This window comes from Artemia franciscana, chromosome 21 (genome assembly GCF_032884065.1).
Source record: "Artemia franciscana chromosome 21, ASM3288406v1, whole genome shotgun sequence".
Taxonomy (NCBI): Eukaryota; Metazoa; Arthropoda; class Branchiopoda; order Anostraca; family Artemiidae; genus Artemia; species Artemia franciscana.
Genome location: NC_088883.1, coordinates 7899114 through 7923105, shown reverse-complemented (window position 1 = coordinate 7923105; position 23992 = coordinate 7899114). Strand labels below are relative to the sequence as shown.

Sequence of the window (23992 nt, the reverse complement as noted above, 5' to 3'; positions counted from 1 at the left end):
ATAACCCTTCTTAACTCCTGATTTAATACCTTAACAGCAGCAGCATTATCAAACAGTTCGTGGTAACGAACTGTAGTAAGGAGCGATCCGGCTCAACAGATACAAAACTCTAAAAAACGGAATTTTGATACTAAAAAATATATCAAAAGGATCAGATTTTCATGCTGATTGTTAATATATAAGTTTCATCAAATTTAGTCTTTGTCATCAAAGGTTGCAAGCCTGAAAACATTTGCCTTATTTGGAAGGGGGGGAATACCCCCTAAAAGTCTACGAATCTTAACGAATTACACCATCGCATTCAGCATATCAGAGAACCCTTTTGCAAAAATTTCAAGTTCCTATCTACAAAAATGTGGAATTTCACATTTTTTTGCCAGAACACAGTTCACGGGTGCGTGTTTATTTGTTGTTGTTTTTTCCAGGGGTTATCGTATCGACCAAGTGGTCCTAGAATGTCGCAAGAGGGCTCGTTCTAACGGAAATGAAAAGTTCTAGTGCGCTTTTTAAGTGACCAAAAAATTGGAGGGCACCTAGGCCCCCTCCGATGCTCATTTTTTCCCAAAGTCAACGGATCAAAATTTTGAGATAGCCATTTTGTTCAGCATAGTCGAACATGGACTACATGTTCGGATGTAATGTGAGGGACTCCCCCACAGTCCCCGGGAGAGGGGCTGCACGTTACAAACTTTGACCAGTGCTTACATACAGTAATGGTTATTGGGAAGTGTACAGACGTTTTCAGGAGGATGTTTTGGTTTAGGGGGGGTTGAGGGGAAAGGACTATGTGGAAGGATCTTTCCTTGTAGGTAATATGTCATGGGGGAAGAGAAATTCAATGAAAAGAGGGCAGGATTTTCTACCATTATTATAAAACATGAAAAAGTTTTTTTTTTCAATTGAAAATAAGGAGTAGCATTAAAACTTAAAACAAACACAGACTATTACGCATATAAGAGGTTCTTCTCCTCCTAAATATCTCGCTCTTTATGCTAAAGTATTTTTAGTAATTTCAACTATTTGTTCTACGGCCTTTCTGATTCAGGGGTCATTCTTAAGAATTGGGACAAAACTTATGCTTTAGTGTAAAGAGCGAGGTATTAACGAGGGGACAAACCCCCTAATATACATAATAAAAGTATAAGAATATAGAAATTTGTTATGTAAGTTAATTCTTAAGTTACGTATATTTTTTACTAATAAAAACGTTCGTTAAAAATTAAAAGTTCTACTTGCCTTTTTAAGTAATCGAAAGATTGGAGGGCAACTAGGCCTTCTTCCCCACCCCTTATTTCTCAAAATCGTCTGATCAAAACTAAGAGAAAGCCATTTAGCCAAAAAAAGAATTAATATGCAAATTTCATTTGAATAGTTTATTTGCGGAGAGCCAAAATCAAACATGCATTAATTCAAAAACGGTCAGAAATTAAATAAAAAAAAACTAGTTTTTTTAACTGAAAGTAAGGAGCGACATTAAAACTTAAAACGAACAGAAATTACTCCGTGTATGAAAGGGGCTGTTCCCTTTTCAAAGCCCCGCTCTTTACGCTAAAGTTTTTCACTGTTTAATAAAGTAGAATTGAGAGAAAGAGTCCAACTTTAGCGGATAGAGTGGGGCGTTGAGAAGGGAACAGCCCCTTTCATACACGGAGTTATTTCTGATCGTTTTAAGTTTTAATGTCGCTCCTTACTTTCAGTTAAAAAAAACTAGTTTTTTTTAAATTTATACATAAAAGATAAATCTCATATAGTGAAAGCTATTCATTAATAGATAGAATTTCAAAACTGTCAAAATTAATTCCTCAAGAGCTCATTGTTCGTTAAACAACAAATGCTTTCAAATTCAGACGAAGCTCTTCATAACTTGGGAGATTAGAATACTGTGATGAAATAAGGGAATGGTAAGGAATTTCAAAGCAAACATTCCCATCCATGGATTCAAAAGGACGGGATAACGGCGAAGGATACAGAAAGACGTATAAAGTGAAATCTTAATGAACAAAAAGAAATATTTTCTAATTAAGATAAAATTGGAATTAAAATTTTTTACGCCAAGTTGAAACATTGAATTAAGGAGGTCTTATTTCAAGTGCGAAGAAACGATGGCTCAGAATGTTAACAGAATAACACGGTCACTGGAATGAAACGGTTGAGATGAAATGTCTCGGAATGTAGCAAGACGATTGAAATGAGGGCGATAAATTTCAGGATTGTACACAATACTCCAGGGATTTTAATCATTTTAAGAATAAAAATTGTTAGGTTGGTTTACAAAAAACAAAAAACACAATTGGTACAAAAAAAAAAAAAAAAAAATGTACAGTAATTTCATCTTAATTCAGACTACTAGTGGCACTCGCATCCATGCAGCTGCTACACAAGCACCGACTGCTACGGCTGCCTTAATTAGCGGATAATCCAGAGTTTAAAACACTTTTAAATGATTATATTAATCAGGGGTAAATATTTATGGCATGTAGATTATGACGATATTTTGGCATTTTATTTTAGCCGTCCTAGCTGAATGGTTGGCATGGTAGACACGGTAGGTTGGCACGAAAATCCTTTGTCCGTTAGGACACGAGTTTGAGTCCTGATGTCACTGATTATTTGGTTTGGAACGAAAGACAGTGGCGTGACTCTGAAAGCACAGCCGGAGTCAACCCAGTTCTAAATGGGTAGGTTCAAAAATCTGGGGAAGTTAAACAGGAAGGGTGTGCAAAAGCACAGGAATGCTGGCCCCACAAACCCACTGCAAATTCTGGATGAAGGGCCACGAAACGAAGATCAGCGACACCGGTAGGGATTGCGAAGTCCAGTGCTGTATTCTTTACCTTTTATATATATAATTTCACAGGGTAGTAAAACTATATGTACTTTTACCTTCGAATAAACCTTAGTTTAAAATTGAAATAATTTTTTTCCTATATGCTGACAGATTGTTCAATTTTCCAACAAGAGCACATTATTAAAGTACCAAAAAATTAAAAATATTTTTTTTGCCCACATGGCCCATCTTAGGTCTAGTCGTACCAGAAAATTGCAATTTTTATAATTTTTTTTTTTTTGGTTAGATTAAAGACATTAATTTCTGGGAGCAAGTATGATATTTTCGTCAGTGTTTGCAAAGTTGACTAATGAAAATAAATAAGCAAAACTAATTAGTTAAATCTGACAACACTGTTTATCCTCAACAATTCAAACATTCATAACCTGTTGATTTCCTATGACAGCTACATCTTCTAAGAAAAGTTACGCCTTCTTAAACTACTTAGTGTTATATTTTTTTGCTTATTTTTGCAGATTATCTCCACACTTCTTTTTTTTGGCACCCCGAAACTGTAAATTGCATATCAAGGTTTTTGCCATTACGAATGCAATATTCCATTTTTCTAAATTCGTACAATATTGATGACTTGGTACATTTCCGCTTCGCCATTTCAAATCAACAGATTTCATATTAACTGTCCACAATAATTTAAAGCATCAAGGACATCAAAATAATAACTTTTTCCCCTCCATCTTAGCTCTATTCATAACTAAAAGCCAGGGTTTTCTTCTTCTATTTTTTATCCAACTATTCAGACCTCTTTCATTGCGTAAATTTTCTCCTTATTGCCACATTGTGAAAAGAAAGAAGTGGAAATGTTTCCAGGTTACACAAAAAGCCAAACCGAACGATTGTACCGCCCAATTTAGGCTAATACCTTCATCATTTGGTCAATTACTTTAACAATAAATATTAAACTATTACCATTTACAACTGAAAAAATATAACCTAGCAGGAATATGTCATAATTAAGTGAGAAAAGTGATGTCTTTCAGACCACAAAAAGAGCAGATTCTATTGGCATATCAATAAAACAAAATAAATACAACAAACTAAGATAGCCTAATTGGTTTTTCAAAAATATTTGCTCATAGGTAGGTCAATTACCTAATAATTAGAAGTGATAAATCTTGAAAATTTTTGATAATAAAGATATAAATCCATAGCCAAAATTTTTAGCTTTTCAATTCCTGTTTGGTATCAAGATTTTAGGGTTAGAATTATTTATTGCATCAATAGATTTACAACAAGAAACACTTCAACATTGTCTTCCCCGGATGGCTCTATGATTATGTTCTTATATAATTTTATTCATTCAATCTTTTACCCAGTGTATTGCCAATTAACTGTAGTGTTTGTCTTTTGGCCACTGCAATCCTATATCTCCATGATGATATATTTTTTTCACTCATTTTTGGTGATCTTTTCATATGCTTTCTTCATTTTTAAACTTGGCGCTCACCGTGTGTTAAAACTGCATACCTGCATCGAACTTCTTTTGCAATTAAAATTTAGCTTCTGGGTTTTCTTAATTTTTTAGACAAATGTGTTTGAATAAGTTTAAATTTAACCAATTTAAAGAATCCGATATCATTTTTAGTGTCCATGCTGCTTTTTGGAAAAATCAGTTTCACAAAACAGTTCTAAACTCAATCCTCATTAACAGAAAACATATTTAATATCTCATGAAAGGAATCCTAAACAAAAAACACTGTAAACATTTCAAAATTGTAAACAAGGACTATAAATATTTCAAGACTGTCAACGAAGAAGACTGTAAACATTTCAAGACACTTCAGCATAGTCTTCCCCGTAAGGCTCTATGGTTATATTCATACATAATTTTAATCACTCAATCACCGCTTTTTTACCAATTCATAGTAGTGTTTGATTTTTGGCTACTGTAATCAGGAACTTACATTTTTTAGAACGCCACGGTAATGTATTTTTTCGCTCATTTTCTGCTAATTTTCCACGCACGTGCTTTATTTTTAAACTTGGAGCCCACAAAGTGCTTAACTCCGTACCTGCATCGTACATCTTTTGCATTAAAAATTAAGTTCACGGGTTTTCCTAATTTTTTTAGACGTACATGTTTGTACAAGTTTCTACTTAAAAATCCGATTTAATATTTAGTTTCGTTGTTACTTTTAGGAAAAAAAGTTTTATATATTTCTAAACTCCATCCTCATTAAGGAAAAAACATTTAACATCTCATGAAAAGGAATACTAAACAAAGAAGACGGCAAACATTTAAAAATTAATTCCTCGAGGCTCCATTTTACTTCAAAATGTGGAAGATTTCTGATCTGTACCAAGTTTTTCATAAGTTTGGAAGATAAAAGACGGTAGATAAAAGGCAGGTAAATAAAGAGTTTGCTATAATTCAGAAAATTGATACTAAACATACTTCTTCTTCTTCTTTCAAAGAAGGAACTAAAATGAACCCAGAAATAACTGGATTGAAAGCTCACTTGGGATGCTCGTTTACTTCTTAAACAGTGCACATCTATATGTTCTCAATCACAGCTTAGATATACAATACAGTTATGAAAACTCGATTTATTTTTGGGACACAGTGCGCGGTAGCGACCCTAGCGGCTGGAAACACGAAACTGGCAGTCTCAATCTAAAAGATCGGAGCAATTCGACAAACAAAACAAAATTGTGTTCCCGCCAATGGTGTTGTAGTACGATCTTGGAGGTGCCAAGTTCAGAGCTCTGTACCAAAACCTTCTCATGGGCAAAATAGGAGTTTTCATAACTGTATTGTATATCGGAGCTGTGTTCTACAGCTATGTCAAAGTATTAACCAGCTTCTTAATTAGGAAATTTTTTACTTCGGTATTCTTCTTAGATAAGGGTTCAGTACAAAGTTTCCTGAAGTTTTCGTTTTGACATTTTTTCTCTGGTATAATACTATGGTAGCGTATTACTTTTCATCCGATTTCTGTATCAGGCCTAACTTTACATGACCTAACATAATAATCATAACATAACAGGCAAACATAACATAAACTGCATTCTTTAGACTTCTTATTAACAAACCCAAACTGTTGATAGGAAGAAGGAAAGATTTTCCACAGCCATAACGCCCCTGTACACACACCCTTACATGGGAACCACTATTCAGGTTCTCAGGGGTAGATTATCGTTCCCTACCCTCCGCATTCATCACACCTGATTCAATATGACTTTGTCTAAGGTCTAATGGTAACACAGTTCTTCTTTTTCTAAACTCTCTTAAAATTTTAAGCAACTGAGAGACAAGTTTAGGGTTAGTGTAGGAAGAGATGCATTATGATGTATTATGTTAGATGCAGAAGCTTGGAGGTTTTTATGAACCTTAGTTTGATGTGTGTCAACGTGAGAAAGTCATTTCTGACGACTCTGTGCAGAGTACGCATGCCAGTTGATGCTAAAGATATAAATAATTTCTTAGACCACACTGCTTTTCCATTTACGAAACAAATAATTGAAGAAAAAACGGGTTTAATTTTTTTAAATAAAGCAGTGACAACAAAATAAAATAAAAAATACACTTTAACTAACAAAAAATAAAAATACTCCGAATATTTCGGCCCCACCTCCGGGAGCCTTTCTCAACGGGAAAAAAAAAACAAAAAGGGAAAAAATTACAACAATTTAAGACTATTTTTAAGACATTTTAAAAATGCCACGACAACTAAACCAAACTAAAAATATAAACAATCAAATATAAAAGAAACAAGAACTCACATTTTTAAAACAAACACTCCCGCACTTGACTGTAACTTTAGAAAAAACTGCAATAATTGTTTCTATTGGCACTTTCCTCTGCCACAATCGCTGTATAAATGGGGATCTATCAAAAATGAAAAATATAAATACTTGTAACAATACGAAAAAGAGGTTTATTTATATTTTTCATTTTTGATAGATCCCCATTTATACAGCGATTGTGGCAGAGGAAAGTGCCAATAGAAACAATTATTGCAGTTTTTTCTAAAGTTACAGTCAAGTGCGGGAGTGTTTGTTTTAAAAATGTGAGTTCTTGTTTCTTTTATATTTGATTGTTTATATTTTTAGTTTGGTTTAGTTGTCGTGGCATTTTTAAAATGTCTTAAAAATAGTCTTAAATTGTTGTAATTTTTTCCCTTTTTGTTTTTTTTTCCCGTTGAGAAAGGCTCCCGGAGGTGGGGCCGAAATATTCGGAGTATTTTTATTTTTTGTTAGTTAAAGTGTATTTTTTATTTTATTTTGTTGTCACTGCTTTATTTAAAAAAATTAAACCCGTTTTTTCTTCAATTATTTGTTTTGCTAAAGATATAGTTATTTTATCCGAAAAGCCTATTCAATATTTAATGCTTAAGATTTTTTATTGATTCAAACCTTTCATGGAAGCATCACAGTGATGTTATATCTTTAAAAATTGCCCGAGGAGTTGGAATGCTTCGCAGATTGAAGCATTTCTTGTCAAAGCGGGTTCTTCTAATGATTTATCACTCAATTGTTTACCCATATATTTCATATGGCTGTCTGATTTGGAGCAGCAATTTTTACAGTAATTTCAAAAGAGTCTAGTTTCTTCAGAACAATGAGGATCATAGGCAGGTATGTCAAGGATCTGAATAACACAAGTGCTTGTTTTAAGTCTTTGAATTTTTTGATGGGCCAACTACAGGATTATCAAGTAGCAGTTTTCGTTTTCCAGTTCGTGCATGATTTAGACCCAGGTGCTTTCCGTGACAATTACCGTGCTAACAGTGATATTCATGAACATGATACGAGGAATAGTGATAAATTGGTGATTGAGCTTAAGAGTAGCACGAGATCAGGATTGCGATTACAGTTTCTTGGAACTACAGTCTGGAATTCTCTACCAGTGAGCACCAGGGCGGCTGAGCATCTTCTAGAGTTTAGGAGAAAGTTAAAAGATTATTTAATAAAGTACGGTTGGATTTGTCTCAATATGTATTTCCAAAATCTATGGGGGAAAATATGTCGTATTTTCCATATTTTTTTTAAAAATAAAAATACTTAAAAAAGGCTATTTTCAGTTAAATTAACCCTCAAGACAGTATTTCTTAAATCGAAGAGAGGGGGCAAAACTAAGGATATATGCCCCCATACCCCAAAAATGACACCACAGGGGAAAGGGTTCTAGAATTCAATTGTAACTGATTGAAGAACCGTACATTCTTTTTACCTTACGTGTGATCCACCTGTGCCTCCAGAGGCACCCAGGGTATCATAAAGGAGCCACAATCTTCCCGCAGGTTTGCTGCTGCCAGCAAGTCCTCCCACTAAGGCTGGATTGAGGAGTTCAGTTTTCGCATATCTGTCTGGTACATTAAGCGCACGGTGTTACTGGGTCTGCCTCTGCGGCGTGTACCGACGGCTGCCAGTGAACCGCTGCATTTGGTAGCCGGGGATTGTCCATACGTAGTACGCAGGCAAGGTATCTCCATCGGCGAACTCTTGTGACAGATGTTACAAGAGGCTAACCTGTCTCATCTTGCATGGGTTGGTTGGTTATCCTCTGCTGCCAGTGGATGTTGAGAATCCTTCTGTGCAATGTGTTCTCGGAAGTGAGAATTCTCCTCTCTTGTTCCTAGTTCTAGTACTAGGTTGCAACTGCGTAAAGAAGAACTGGCATGACAATGCTATTTAGCAGTGACAATTTCAGCCGTAGAGAGAAGCTTTGGGGCCGCCAAACTTTCCGAAATCTATTAAAGGCTCCAGTGGTCTGACCAATATTTTCTTTACAATAAGCACTACCTCTTTACAACTACCTCCCGAAAGATGATTAGGATATTTGTGATATTCTACCGATTAGTAAAACTAAATTAAACACAAAAGTGGCCTCCGGTTTATTGAACATTAACTAAAGAAGAAGAAGATATTCTTTGACAAATAATTTTATCCACTTTACCTCAGGATGTCATGCAGCTCAGCTGAATCTCGATAAAAAACATTTGGAATGTCTTCAATAAGCAGAATCTTTGATTTCGTATTTCTGGCACGTCCCAAAACAGAATATCGACTCGTTCGGGAAATGAAATCCCGGAAAAGGGTTGCTTGTTTTTCAGGGAAAATCATGTCACCTAAAGGAAAGAAAGGATACATCACAGCTCGAAAGCAAATGAGGACATAGAAATTCATAAAGCCTTATAATAACATTTAAACATTAGAGATAGGAGTTCTAAATTTTTTTTTCAAATTATTAAACCTGACCAGTGTTTCCGCAATCCCTGAATTTTTCGAGGCTTCTCAGACTTTCCCCGAAAGAAAATTTGTGTTTCGCATGCGCTTACAAATGTTGATTTTGGGAGAGACTTCGGAAAAATCAAGTCACATTCGTGAAAATTGAGAAAGCCTCAAAAATTTTGATTATAGAAGATCACTGATCTTTCCTCCTCTCCTCTCAACGGTACTATACGTCTTCCTCCCCACGAAAGATGAACAATTTAAAGGTTTTCTCGATAATTTCTTGTATTTTCCATATAAGTGGATAATTCGTACGGGCGAGGCTGGCGTAAAATATCTAAAATTTATTATTGATGCACAAAGAACCCAGAATATGCGATTACAATAAAGTATTCGAAAACAAAGGTCTTCCCGAGGCCTAGGACGCAAAGGTGACTATGATGCGAGCGGTAAAGTCACCCACTATCCGCCGCCTGGTGTAAGTCTCGGGGCGTCACCAGTGCCAAACAGTTCGCCACGCATGGTGCAGTTCTACCACGCCTGGTACAGTACCATAACGATTACCACAATTCCACCGCGCTTAGTAGGTTTTCACCACGGTTGGCTAGTGTCACTTGGTGTATTTCGGCAACCCTTTGACACGAGCTATCAGAAGCGTCAACAAGGTAGGCTAACTTACACTAGCTTTTTTTAATACATGGGCGAAATAAAAAAAAAAGGTCCCGCTAAGAGTAAGAAAAATACTAGAAAATTTTTAAGGTCGGGGTTTAAAACGGGGTTTTTTCGCAAAATGTTATATTGCTTCAAATATTGCAAAATTAATAATTGTGTAATCTAGCCACGAGGTCAGTCCTTTGCACAGAAAAACAAGTCCGTACAGAAACAACACCTTCTTCCCCTAGAAAAACAATTCTGAATATATCGATTAATAATTATATCGATTAAATAATCGAAATAATTACATAATTAAAATTATATAATTATAATTATATAATGATATAATTGATTATGGAAGCTGGAACGTGCTTGCTCTTGGTACATTCCCGGTAACTTATCTGTGGTTTTTTAACTGTTTTTTCTGTGTATTTTGTTTGTTTTTTTTTTGTGCGGGTTGACACGGGCTAATAGCAAAGGAAATTCTAAAAATCAGGGTTTTTGATAAAAAAAAAATTGTATTGTAACTAAAATTTACTTACTAAAATGTTAATATCAAAACCAAAATAGTATTCTTTTGGGTTGCCCCTCCTCAATGCTTCAATTTTCGAGCTAAAGTTTTATAGTATTACAAAAAAGCTTCTTATTGTTCTAATTAAACGAACCTTGTGTTTCAGGGGTCGTTCTTAAAAAATTGAGACAAAAATTCAAACTTTAGCGAGTATAGCGAGGTATTGAGGAATAACGAGGCAACCTCCCTCATATACGTAATAACTTGTGTTCGTTTTGAATTTTGATGTTGCTCTTTACTTTCAGTTGAAAAAACTTGTGTTTTATTTAGTTTCTGACGTTTTTAAATAATGTCAGGAAGCCTGGCTCCCCCTCCGTGGAAAATTCCTTCTCTCCACAAAAGATCCCTCTATGGAAAGCTCCTCCCACGTAAAACACCATCGTCAGGAGAATTCCCCCAGACAATTCCATTCTTGTTGAAAGTTCCCATGACAAATTTTTTGCGGATCATTCTGGATGTAAAATTATCATTGACACACTTCCATTTGAAAAAGACTTTAATTTCTTATTACTTTTTCAAATCGTGCAGAAAATCCCCCCTCCTCTGTTGAAAGATCCTCGAGGCAGCTCCAACTCGGTAAAAATTTCCCCGGACAATTCTCCTTAACATCTCCACATGTAAAACGGATTCGGCAAAGAGAAACTAAGACAAATAAAAAGAATTTTGTATAGGAATTCTGGCAAATTTTCCCAGTGTAAAATTTCCCCTGAAAAGTTCACCCCCAAAACTTCCCTGCTCACAGATAATTCTCTCCGTCCAAAACCCCCAGCAGGAAATCCCTCCCGAAAAACGTTTGTATACTTCTTAATAACAAATACTATAGGTGAACAATGGGCAAATTTTATGACCTACGGACCTTTGATTTCCGTTCAAATGATCCCTCTCCCGATATTCTAGGACTATTGGTTCGATATGATTACCCATGAGGAAAACAAAGAAACAAAAACAAATAAATACGGATCCGTTCTTATGGCGAAAAAATACAAAATTCGTCATTTTTGCAGAAACGAGCTCGAAACCTTTATAAAAGGGTTCTCTGAACGCTGAATCTGATGGTGTGATTTTCGTTTAATTTCTTGACTTTAGTAGATGGTTCCTCCCTTACCTCAAAAATCAGGCAAATATTGTCAGGATCGTAACTTTTGATGGATAATACTAAACTTAATGAATTTTATATATTTGGAATTAGCATAATAGGTCAATTGTTTTTAGGTATCTAATGACATAAAATTCTATATTTGAAGTTTTGGTAACTATTGAGCCGCATCACTGCTTAATCATAGTTCCTTACCACGAACCTCTAGACTCCAAATATATAGAATCTATCAATTTTAAACTACTCATCAAAAGCTGCGAGCCTGACAAAATTCACCCGATTTTAAAAAAGTATAGAATTTCGCAGGATAGATTCTAGGAAGCGCCAATGACACAGTTAGACTTTAGACTTTACAGTTAAGGATGGGGGCAGTAGCCAAACTCTTGTTTGTAGTGATTTTTGTTCATTTTAAGCTCGATTTGCACGTTCAATTTAAGTTTTACTCGTTTTAAGGTTTATTCATACATTTAAATTGTATACTTGTTTCCTATAATCGTTTATTTAATTTGATTAAATTTATTCTTTAATAGTATAAGAATTTTGTTCGTTTTAAGCTTGATTTGCATATTCAATTTAAGTATTACTCGTATTAAAATTTACTTATTTATTTACATTAGTACATGTTGTATGTTTGTTTGCTATGATTGTTTATTTAGTTTTTGTTCGTTCTGGGTTTCATTTATTCTTTAATGATAATTTCTGGTCGTTTTGAGTCTGGATTACTTTAGTTTTTTGATTCTGCTGATCTTAAGTGTGTATTAAATAAAAAAAAACAAGTTTTTTTAACTGAAAGTAAGGAGCGACATTTAAACTTAAAACGAACAGAAATTAATTTATAGTAATTTCAAGTATATGAAAGAGGCTGCTTCCTCCTCAACGCCCCGCTCTTTACGCTAAAGTTTGACTCTTTCTGTCAATTCTTCTTTTTAAAACAGTAAAAAACTTTAGCGTAAAGAGCGGGGCGTTGATGAGAAAGCAGCCTCTTTCATATAAGAAGTAATTTCTGTTCGTTTTAAGTTTTAATGTCGCTCCTTACTTTCAGTTAAAAAAAAAACTTGTTTTTTACTTAATTTCTGAACGTTTTTAAATCAATGCATGTTTTGATTTTGGCTCTCCGCAGAGGAATAATCAAAACGAAATTTGCATTTTTTTTTTTTTTTTTTTTTTTTTTTTTTTTGCTAAATGGCTTTCTCATAATTTTGATCGAATGATTTTGAGAAAAAAAGAGCGGGGGAGGAAGCCTAGTTGCCCTCTGATTTTTTGGTTAATTAAAAATTCAACTATAACTTTTATTTTTTTACGAATCTTTTTATTAGTAAAAGATTTACATAACTTATAAATTAGCTTACGTAAAGAACTTTTTTATTCTCATGTTTTTATTACATATATGAGGGGGTTCGCCCCCTCGTCAGTACCTCACTCTTTACACTAAAGCTTAAATTTTATCCCAATTCATTAAGAATGACCCCTGAATCACAAAAGCCGTAGAATAAATAGTTGAAATTACTATAAATAGTTTAGCGTAAAGAGCGAGGTATTAGAAGGAGGTGAGCCCCTCATATGGGTAATAATTTCTGGTTGTTTTAAGTTTTAATGCTGTTCCTTACTTCCAGCTGAAAAAACTTTTTCATATTTGTTTTTTAATTGTTTTTTTTTTTAAATAATGCTAGTAAATCCTGCTCTCCCTTCATGGAAATTTTCTTCTCCCATGACAAATTCTCGATGGAAAGTTCCCCCAGCATATCCCCCTCTTCTTAACCCCTCCTCCCAACCAAAAAAATCCTCCTGAAAACGCCTGTACACTTCCAAATAACCATTACTATATGTAAGCACTGGTCAAAGTTTGTAACTTGTTGTCCCTCCCACGGGGACTGTGGGGGAATAAGTCGTCCCCAAAGACATGGTTATAAGGTTTTTCGACTACGCTGAATAAAATGGCTATCTCAGAATTTTGATCCGTTGACTTTGAGAAAAGAATTAGCGTGGGAGGGGGCCTAGGTGCCCTCCAATCTTTTGGTCACTTAAAAAGGGCACTAGAACTTTTCATTTCCGTTAGAATGAGCCCTCTTGCAACATTCTAGGACAACTGGGTCGATACGATCACCCCTGGGAAAAAAAAACAAATATACAAATAAACACGCATCCGTGATCTGCCTTCTGGCAAAAAATGCAAAATTCCACTTTTTTGTAGATAGGAGCTTAAAACTTCTACAGTAGGGTTCTCTGATACGCTGAATCTGATGGTGTGATTTTCGTTAAGATTATATGAATTTTAGGGGGTTTTCCCCCCTATTTTCTAAAATAACGCAAATTTTCTCAGGCTCGTAACTTTTGATGGGTAAGACTAAACTTGATGAAACTTATATATTTAAAATCAACATTAAAATCAGCATAAAATTCTTTTGATGTAGCTGTTGGTATCAAAATTCGATTTTTTAGAGTTTTGGTTACTATTGAGCCGGGTCGCTCCTTACTACAGTTCGTTACCACGAACTGTTTGATCATATGAGTTCTTTTTCGGATTTTTTTTTAACTAATTGTATATAGGGATTGCAAACACTTCTATTTTGGGAATGGAGAAGGGTAGAAGCTGGCCCAAGGTCCCTATCCCTTTTGCATAATTGTCTCGGTTAAAAGCTTGACAAAATAAGATAATATTTTTGGTTTGGAAAAACTTTAACAATCAAGCAGCGAATTTTATATCAGGTCATTTTTTTTCACAGGGGCCGCAAAGCTTGGTTCTCCCAGAATTCGATGGAACTTGTGAAAATCAAGCATTCTTTTTTTTATTGTTACATTCAATGTTGTATTCCTGTCGATTGCACGCTACTAAGCTCCCAAGCCACCTGCGATAAAACTTCAAAATGCTGTATAATCACATACGAAACATCAAATCATGCGTGATAAAATATCGCAACTGTGGCGGTATCTTCTCATATCAGTACAGTAGATATTCCCAACTCAGCGAGGAACAAACATAACTCCTTCCCAAGTAAAATAAGTGCAAGAAATGTTAAACTGAAAACCTTGAATATAAAAAATTGCATAAATTGCCGAGAGCAACAAAATGTTGCCGAGAGGCAACATTTTGGAGCGGCAGGTGAGTCACAGTTGTACCAAGTATGGCACAGTTTCCAGTATGTGACATAGTATCCGCCCTGCGTCATAAAGTCTCAGTAACACTTGGCACAATTCCATCACTCGCTGCATACTTTCGCCAAACTTGACATGCGTCACGTAGTGTAGGTAAATTGTGACAGTTTATGTGAAATTTGGTTTGCATCCCATATTTTTAAAGTGAGCATACTCTATCCTATAGAGATGAGTATACTCTAGACTAAACCTGCTATCTCTAATCTTAGGCAATATCCTATTGCAACCAGCGGCACCAATTCAGAAAAATTAAGGGGGAGAAGGCAAGTTTTTTGTTTCTATTTTTTTATGAATATGCATAAAAGGTACTTTAAATATAGGAGGGAGGCTTTTCAATTCTTTGGTTTTTATATAAAGATACAAAAAAAAATAAATACATTTTTCAACACCAAGGGAGAGTAATTACCCCTTTTATCACGCGTCAGTGGGTGCCACTAGTTGCAACATAACTCAGAAATTGGTCAGCCATACGTCTCTTGATTCCTCATTCAACGATCGTTCAAAATGTGTTAATTAAAGAAGCTACAATTACCCCCCCCCCCAGCCAATTAAAATATAAATACTCTCTTTCTTTCTCCTCATTTCTGTATTATAACCGAAGGGACGCCCACCTTTAGAAATCACGTACACCAGGTGGCGCGTGCGAAGCGTATTGGAAGTGTGTCAAACGGGGCATAAAACTAGGGGAGCATGCCCCCCAATTGGCACCGTTCGTTCAATATTTCTTACAGTTCACAAAACTGTTCTGGGGGAGCAAATGTATTTTCCAAAACCTAAGGGGGCAATCTTATTTTTTGAATGAAAATACCGAAAAAGGGTGGTAAATTCTAGATTCGGGGATATGTTTAACTTGGAAAATAGTTGAGTTGGGTAGACGAAATTCCCAGGAATAGATATAGCAAGAGTGTCAATGATTCCCGGGAAGGTATTTTGAGGAGCCTACCTCCACCCCTTCCTCCTCTAAAGGGCAATGGCATGTGTTAACACTTTACACTTTTTTATTTATAAAAAGTTAATCTCTTTTATTACTTTTTTCTCATCATGTTGCGTTCAGTTCAGTGCTTCCACTATCCCCGAATTTTTGGGGGTTTCCCTGAAAATCTTGCAAAAACGGAACACAAAGACGTTTGGGCCTAGAAGCGACAAAGCTTTAAATCTGGCCCTGTTGGTATGGCTGAAATTCTCAATAAATTAATAGGTATGGTATGGTCAAAAACAAATAGAAAAGTTAATAAAAAGGAAACTGAACACTCGAAACTAAAGTTGATTTATTTTTTTCATCTTAAATTAGCATAGACATGTTATCTATGCAATTCTGAGCCCAGAAAATAAGGGAAGAGTCACGATAGTAGCTTGGTAACTATTTTACGGAATATATTTTGACCCCTCAATTCATTCCAGATAGTTTCATTCGCCAAGCTTAACTGCTTTCTAAGATAGCAACGAGCTCCTCAAATTCACCAGAGAGTACCAGTGAAAACCTTTCTCTTTAAAAGAGAATGGTTCATAGTTTCACTGATCAATTACCTACCATCAATTCCATTTGCATAATCAACTTCAATTATATTTTTATATCATCACATAGTTGAGAAACCTTCGATAGCTCAGTTGGTAGAGCGGTGGACTGTAGAGGTTAAATTGATATCCATAGGTCGCTGGTTCAAATCCGGCTCGAAGGAATTTTTTACGAAAATTTCATATTTCCTCATTAACCTAAAAAGAACATTTGATGCCTTTTCCTTATAGCCACCATACTCAAGATCTTGCATCGTGAATATGAGACATTAGCCGGTTTTCATGGTCTTATACCAGATTAAATAAAAAAAAAAAGTTTTTTCAACTGAAAGTAAGGAACGACATTAAGACTTAAAACGAACAGAAATTACTTCGTATATGAAAGGGGCTGCTTCCTCATCAACGCCCCGCTCTTTACGCTAAAGTTTGACTCTTCCTCTCAACTCTTCTTTTTAAAACAGTAAAAAACTTTAGTAATCAGTAATCATTTTAAGAATCGAAGACAGACAAAACGAAACAACCTGTCGAAAGAACTTGCCCAGTTTGAAAGCTACAACTACTAATTTGATTAAAATGTCGCATAACAAGTTTTGATTACCACTCCAGAGTCGATGAATCCTAAATTTCCTTAGCGTAACATTAAATAAAGTGAATGGACCCCAAGGCCGTATCCAAGATTTTTGTTGGGGGAAGGGAGATAAACAAAAAACTAAACAAACGCATCAACAATTTTGTATATTCAACTTTTTTTTACATTTTTACGAGTTGGACAATATTTCGATAGGCGGTTCAACCCCCCCCCCCCCTAGATACGGCCTTGATGGATAGCTCGACATGGCTTCGATTTTGTTGCCAAAAATGCTGCATTTTTTCAGAATTCTCAGAACATTCCAGGGCAGAACCCAAAGTTTCTTAGAGGCGGGCCCCATTACTTACTGGGTTCATCTAGGAGGCCCTAGTTTACAGCTATGGATACCAGTTAACACTATTTACACTTATACTTACTGGTGAAAGCACTGCATGGCTTGAAAGTTCCGCTTCGCAAGCAAGCAACTTTTACTTGCTGACCTTGAAAACTTAAACAATCTTTTTTTTCAAATTCTACAAATTGCGTAACTGTTTTAGCTCCTTGTTTGATAGAGGACTTCACGAGATTGATTTTTTTATAATAAAATAAAATCTTTACTACTTTATACAGAAATAAAGAATTGAATTCTCAAAAATACCGGGTGCATAGTTGCTAGGGCGGAATCCAAAAAAGAACAGCTCGAAAGGGTTCTATTTCAGTTCTGCCTAATTTCCTTTTCTTCTCTTTCGTAACATACTCATTTCTCTATCGTGTTGAACAAACCGAATTTTTCTTATTTATGGTATTCTTTTTTTCTTTTAAGAATGTGTCAAGAGTGCGAAGTTGAATAGTCTTTCGTGTTCATCTGTTTCACTAGACCAGAGCCAAGATTCCCAATACGGGGCGCCGGCCCCACCGGTGGGGCATGGCAATATTTTAGTGGATCATGGGCAGGATGTACACCCTTCGGCTGATTATACTTCTTTATTTTTGAAAAAAAACATATTTCATGTGAATGACGTCACATTGAAATGCATTTAAAGAGCAAAAAGACATAGAATAGGATTACTATGACGCTATACATTGCATAAAAGGTGTTGTATTCAGACAATATCTTTTATTAGTATAAAACATGCCTAGAGGACGATCCAAAAATGATTTTAATGGGCGACTATTTTGAAACACAAACTTTAAATATCAAAAAGCACAACAGGATTTTTGAACTGGCTAGGTGGGGTATGGGCCAAAATCGGTTGGTAACTACTGCCATAAAGTCTTGCCGGGGGGGGGGTGACATTTAGTTACTTTTTTCTATTAGCTCAGCAAATTCAAATAAAATTAAACAGTTCCCAACCAAGGCTGCAAGCACCTATGTAGGTCATTTAGGAGGACATCTGCCACCCTAGTTTGATTTGCTCCCTCCTAGATATCGAGGTATACCTTTTTTGGTTATTTTCCTTTGAAAATACATTTTTGTTTTTCTTTATTGATAAATTTGCCCCCCCCCCCTCCCTTGATTTTGAAAATGCATTGCCAAACCCCCCTCCCTAGATTTTTGTGAATAAACGCCATTAATCCTAAGTTGCGCAAGCAAATTTTAAGCATTGATTTCCATTCAATTTCCTCTTGCTTCCCAGTTAAATTCAAAGTACTCCAAAAACAGATATTCTTAAAGCAAAATTTTAAATTCAAATGCCAAATTTCTTCCTTTGGTCATAGTTTTTGTCTCTCCCGGTTTTTTCCTGTAAAATTCATTATTGTTGGTCTCGTTATTAAGGGTTTGTTTCCACCATTCTCTTAAGTCCTTATATTCGCCTCTAAACTTTACGTATTACAAGTTTGAACGTACAATATCTCCATAACTCTTTTTATTTTTGCAAAAGCTAAACTTCTCATATTACGTTTTCCTAGGAAGCTAAATCAATATATGCTAAAAGCTTTCCATTAGAACTTCGCTAACTTAACCGGTTCTCGGCTCCTTTCAAAAATTCAGAGCAACAACACATTCATCATTATCATTATTTGTCATAATCCTTCAGGAAGAAGGATAAACAGAACTTCACAAGTGAATGCTACAAAAAGGGGGCAGATTATTTGCCACTGGAAAGGCTTGACTTGAGCTTATTCTGCGTAATTTTGGAAGGCAGAGCATGGATTTTGAGAGAGGGTTCGAATCTATTTTGTAGATAATTTTTTATACGTGTATACTTTCAATTCATTTTTAATAAATTCAAAGGCAATTGACTATGTGCATCTATTCTGAAAACTGAGACGATAATTAAAAAAAAAAAGTAATTTTGCCAAAAGAAACCAGTGGCGGTTATGGCCTCTCTTGCACCCGGGGAAAAACCTTGATTTGACCCCCCCCCCTTTCTCCCAGAAAATTTTCAGGCCAAATTTTATCAAAATTTTCATTTATTAACGAAATTATTTTGCATTCGTCAATTAAATAATAATTTGTTTTTTAGATATTATTTAAACTATATTGCTACTTAATTTTCATACTTATTTTTTAATTTTTTCTATCAATTAATTGATAATTTATTAATTATTTTCATTTATTAACTGCGCCTTCTATTTTATTTTAATAAAAAAAAAAAAATTAGAGAGCAATATATAATAGAGAGCAATTATAATGTGACACAACTATAGTAGACTACAGTAGAGAAAACGCGACTAGTGTTTTTATTTGCGGAGTTGTCCGTATAGTTTCAATTAACAAGTTCTTGCATAAGTATCTGTAGTCTTTTAGATATTACATCAGGGGAAGTTAGTCTTAAGCCAATAAGACATGCTTGAACGCACTAATAAGTGTCAAATTTTCTTTGTTTGGTCATTTATTTCTTTTCATGTATTTTCTCTTTTTTTTAAAAAAAAACGGTGAATATTAAAAGATCAGCAGTAATACTCGATCAGCACTGGAGTACTAAGACAAACAAATTGCAAACGACAATTTAGTCTTTCATGGACCAATGGGAAACAACACCAAATACAATTCTACTAACGGTAACACAAAAAGAGCACCCACATTTGTTGCATTTAAATTAACATAATTAATTAATTACAACTAATTATGCCTTTAATATGCCTCTTAATTATTTATTTCTGTTAAAAGGTAATGACGAACATGATGACCTGACGGCGTGGAAGGAAAAAAGTATATCTTTAGGAATCAGGAAACAAAACAGCATAGATGGCTCCATTTCATGTGTTGGGGGGATCTTACCCAGCAAAATATTTTTGTGCATTTTTTTTACTTTTTTGAGCAAAATTTACGGTTGTAAGCTACAAACTGATCAGGATCAAAAAGTCTTTTCGCCAATTTTAGCTTAGTGCAGCCAAAAATTACGACTTGCTCTCGGACAGAAATATATGACTCATACTTAATAGTAATTGGCAAGAAACTACACCAACAATAAATGACACCCTTTGATATTTTCAAAGCTTATTCACACAAGACTTAGTCGCAGTCGTATCCATCAGCCCCTTTTTGTCCCTAAATTGCTTTTTGTCCCAGATTGCATCTAAGAGTCGTATACCTTGGCATAGCCAGACTCCAATTTGGTCAAATTCTCCGGCAGCTAAGAGTATGTTAGCCAATCCCAGCAAAAAGAACTTCAAACAAAAGGTGGCTGACCCTGAGGCGCAAATGTGAAATGAAGTGCAAAAACTAACTTCTTGGATCCAAGATTTTGTTTGGGGGGAGGGTATTTTTTCTCAAAGGGGGGGGGGACTTTGAAAACCACCAGAAACTTGTTTACATGCATTCTCACTATGTTTTTGCGAGTCAACAAATTTTTGGGGGCTCCAAACCCGGTAAGCCCCCCCCCTGGATACATCCTTGGTGACTACTATCATTTGTAGCAGTAACTGCAACCTAGTAAAGAGCGAACCACAGCCAATAGTAACCAAAAGTGAGAAAACGTGTTTGGCAAAAAATTGCCGTTTAACACTGAATCAGGAATGGCATCTATTGTTTCGGCTAATATTAAAATTAAAAGTTCATTGCAAAAACAAATTCATGATGATTTCAGAAAAGAGCCTGAAACCTCTTGAGAATGGCGTCAGATTGAAATAAGAAGTGGACCATTGAAATCAGCATGGTCGAAAACCTTTATTAGGACACTTATAGTCCTCCGCATGTGTGTCCTTTTTTTCTTTTCTTTTTTTCACCAGGGCTAGCGGATCACCAAAACACCACAGAGATGTTTATTGGCTCATTGGAACAGAAACTGAACTTGCTAGTGCCTTTTTTAAGTGACCAAAAAGATTAGAGGGCAGCTAGCCCCCCTTCCCCAAAAGTCATCCAGCAAAAATTTTGAGACAGCCCTTTCGTTTAACATAGTCCAAAGGTCCCATATATATGGGTTTGATGATGATATGGCCCACCATAGTCCCTGGGGAAAGGATGTACGTGGTAAATGGCGTTTCGGTATCAAACGTATCAGACGTGTTGGCATCGCATGTATCGTATAGGGTATATCGGTGCATCGGCATTGATATCTGGTGTTCGTTTTATTTCAGTCATTTTCTAGGCTCATTTTTTAAAGGATGTCCCAGGAAGGTATTTTGTCAAGCATCATCCACTTCATGGTATGCAACGACATTCTTAGTAGATCACTAAATCAATATCCCAACGAATGGCGTAATTTTCTTAAATCCTATGGGGGCAAAGTTGAATCTAATTTTCCCAAAATTAAGTGAAGATTTGGAAAGTGAAACCAATTTTCAGAGAAAACAGAAAAACGAGCCATATAGAAATGGTAATGGTAAAGAAGTACTAAAGAAAACTGACCTGTTTCAGTGAATGCCTGAATTATACAGGCTTATATTGGTTTCGGTAACATTTTTAGAGAAGCTAAATTTCAGCTGGGGTGGGGGTACGAACTGGGATCTGGAGGAAACCGAGGTCTGACAGGGATAGTTGCCCCCTTTGCCCCAAAGCCTATTAAGCCCCTGACCCTACTTCTAGACACTTATGGGTTGAAGAAGTATAGGCATGTGGTTCTGGAGCCACTCAAATTTGCGTCTTGGTTGCAGCAATACCTGCAGCCTAGCAAAGAGCGAATCACAGCCCATGGAAACCAAAAGTAGAAAAACACATTTTGAAAGAAAAACTTCCTAGTAAAAAAGAATCACCATCGGACACTGAATCAGGAATGGCAACTATTGTTTCGGTTAATCTTAAAAATAATAGTTTATTGCGAAAACAAATTTATGGTGATTTCGAAAAAGAGTGTAAAACCTCTTGAAAATGGCGTAAGATCAAAAAAAAGATCGGATCGAAAGTGCAACATTCGAATCAGCATAGTCAGAAACCTCTGGTAGGATAATTACAGTCCTCCACATTAAACACTAAGGACAATCACTTTGATGCATGGGTAGCACTAATTAGTCTCCTTTTTTTCTACCAGGGCTAGCGAATGACCAGAACATCATAGAGACATAATAACTCATTGGAACGGACAACAAATTTATTAGTCCCCTTTCTAAGAAACCTAAAAGATTGGAGGACAGCAAGCCCCATCCCCAAAAGGTCCCCTTCCCCCATAGTTACCCTATAAAATTTTGAGATAGCCATTTTGTTCAACATAGTGCGAAGGTTCAATAAATATAGTTTTGATGATGATATTATCCTCCTCAATGGCTGGGGGAAGGGTTGTACGTGATATTTGGCGTATCGGTATCGGGATTTTTTTTCTAGTTATGATTTTGCGCCTTCTATCATGGTTGCACTTGCACCTGTAGCTGCAACCTAGTCACATATCCCGTAGTAGCCAAAAATTGAAAAGCACATTAAAAAAAAAACTGCCGAATGAGAAAAAATTGTTATCCGACACTGATTTAGGAATGATAACTATTATTTCAGTTAATCTTAAAAGTAAAATTTTATTGAGTAAACAATTTTTAGATGATTTTGAAAAAGATCCTAGAACCCCTCGAAAAAGGCATCAGATCAAAATCAATGTTGCATCACTGGAATCAGTATGATTAAGAATCTTGTATGCGGTAATTAGAGTCCCCCGCCATGAATAATAAAGAAAATCACTTTTTTTTTCATGGGTCACCCTGATGTGTCCTTTTTTCCTTTTTTAACCAGGACTAGCGAGTTACCAGAACAACATTGAGAAATATTCAATGGCTCATTCAAACAAATGTTAAAGTTGAAACTGTCCTCACTTACAGGCATCATAATAGCGCTCCCTAATGAGCGAAGTGGGCTCTCTGAATTATGGGCTCTCTGATCAGAACTATGAGATAGCAATTCTGTTCAGCATAGTTGAAAGTTCCAAGAACCATACTTTTGGTGATAACCTGATATTCCATAGTCCCTGGGGAAAGGGCTGTAAGTTACACAATTATGGTCCTACAAAATCCAATGGAATGAAATTAATAGAGCTCGTGGTTCAGTCAGTAGAACTTGGACTTTGAATTAGGACATCAAAGGTACAAGTCCTTAAAGGATTTTTTTTTAAATCATGGTTTTATGCATTCTTCTCATATAATTATGTGGATAACCTGTATTTGTTGAGGCAGATTACAGTAGTTTTTAACCAATGTTGTATTTCCTACTGCACCAAAAAATTACGACTGAACGCCAAAATTAGATTTTAGCTTGATTTTTTTTTTCTGATAATTTCTGGATGAAAAAAAACTTCACATTTTTTTATATTTCCTGTACTTGCTTATCATTCAGAACACAAACAATAAGTGAGGTTAGGTTCATTCGTGAAACCAACTACGATGTAGGTACATTTTAATTGGGTAAACCTAACCTAAATGTTCCTTCTCGTAAGAGCATAAAGTCATGTTGTGTCCATTGACACACTGTTTTGTTGTGGGCAACAACCCCTTATCCTGGAAAAACATAATTGCCTCTTTCTCAGTCTTTGGCAAATCCCAAATCTTCATTTCAAAATCCATGTTCAGACACTATCTTCTATCACTATGAGTAGCAAACTAAATTGAGTTTTGCCTTTGTGGCTATGAAACCGGATTTTCACATAAAATGTACCAGCATCGTACTTTGTTTCACGAAAGAACCTACCTTCACTTATTGAGTGTGTTCTGAATAATACACAAGTACCATATTTTCTTTTAATATTTCAGAAAGTTATTCGAATTCGTCTGTTCATTGTTTCTTTTGGTTCCTATAGTCTTCAAAGAAAGGGTTTCATTTATAGCCTAATATTTATTATTAGGAAATATTCAGACATTTTCTAAGGTGTAATTTTCCAAGGGAAGAGTTTTCCATGGGAAAGGAAGTTTCTGGGGGAACTTTCCGGGAGAAAATTTACGAGGGGGTGGGAATTCCTAGCACTATTTGGAAACTATCACGAATTCAATAAAAGATATCAACTAGAAATAAGAAACAACATTAAAACTTAAAACGAACAGAAATCATTCTGCATACAA

The 23992-nt window shown here is 35.5% G+C and overlaps 1 protein-coding gene and 1 non-coding gene across 2 annotated transcripts in view; one reads left to right on the top strand and one right to left on the bottom strand.

Moving 5' to 3' along the window:
* The window catches only part of LOC136041084 (cell cycle checkpoint protein RAD17-like), a 181891-nt gene that overhangs the window by 138870 nt on the left and 19029 nt on the right, over positions 1–23992 (bottom strand). The window contains exon 4 of the mRNA XM_065725637.1: positions 8745–8916. Within this exon, the coding sequence (XP_065581709.1) occupies positions 8745–8916 (172 nt within the window). The remainder of the gene's footprint in view (positions 1–8744; positions 8917–23992) is intronic.
* Positions 16087–16172, top strand: Trnay-gua (transfer RNA tyrosine (anticodon GUA)). The gene is given in 2 exon segments: positions 16087–16123; positions 16137–16172. It is a non-coding gene; the product is annotated as a tRNA-Tyr (tRNA).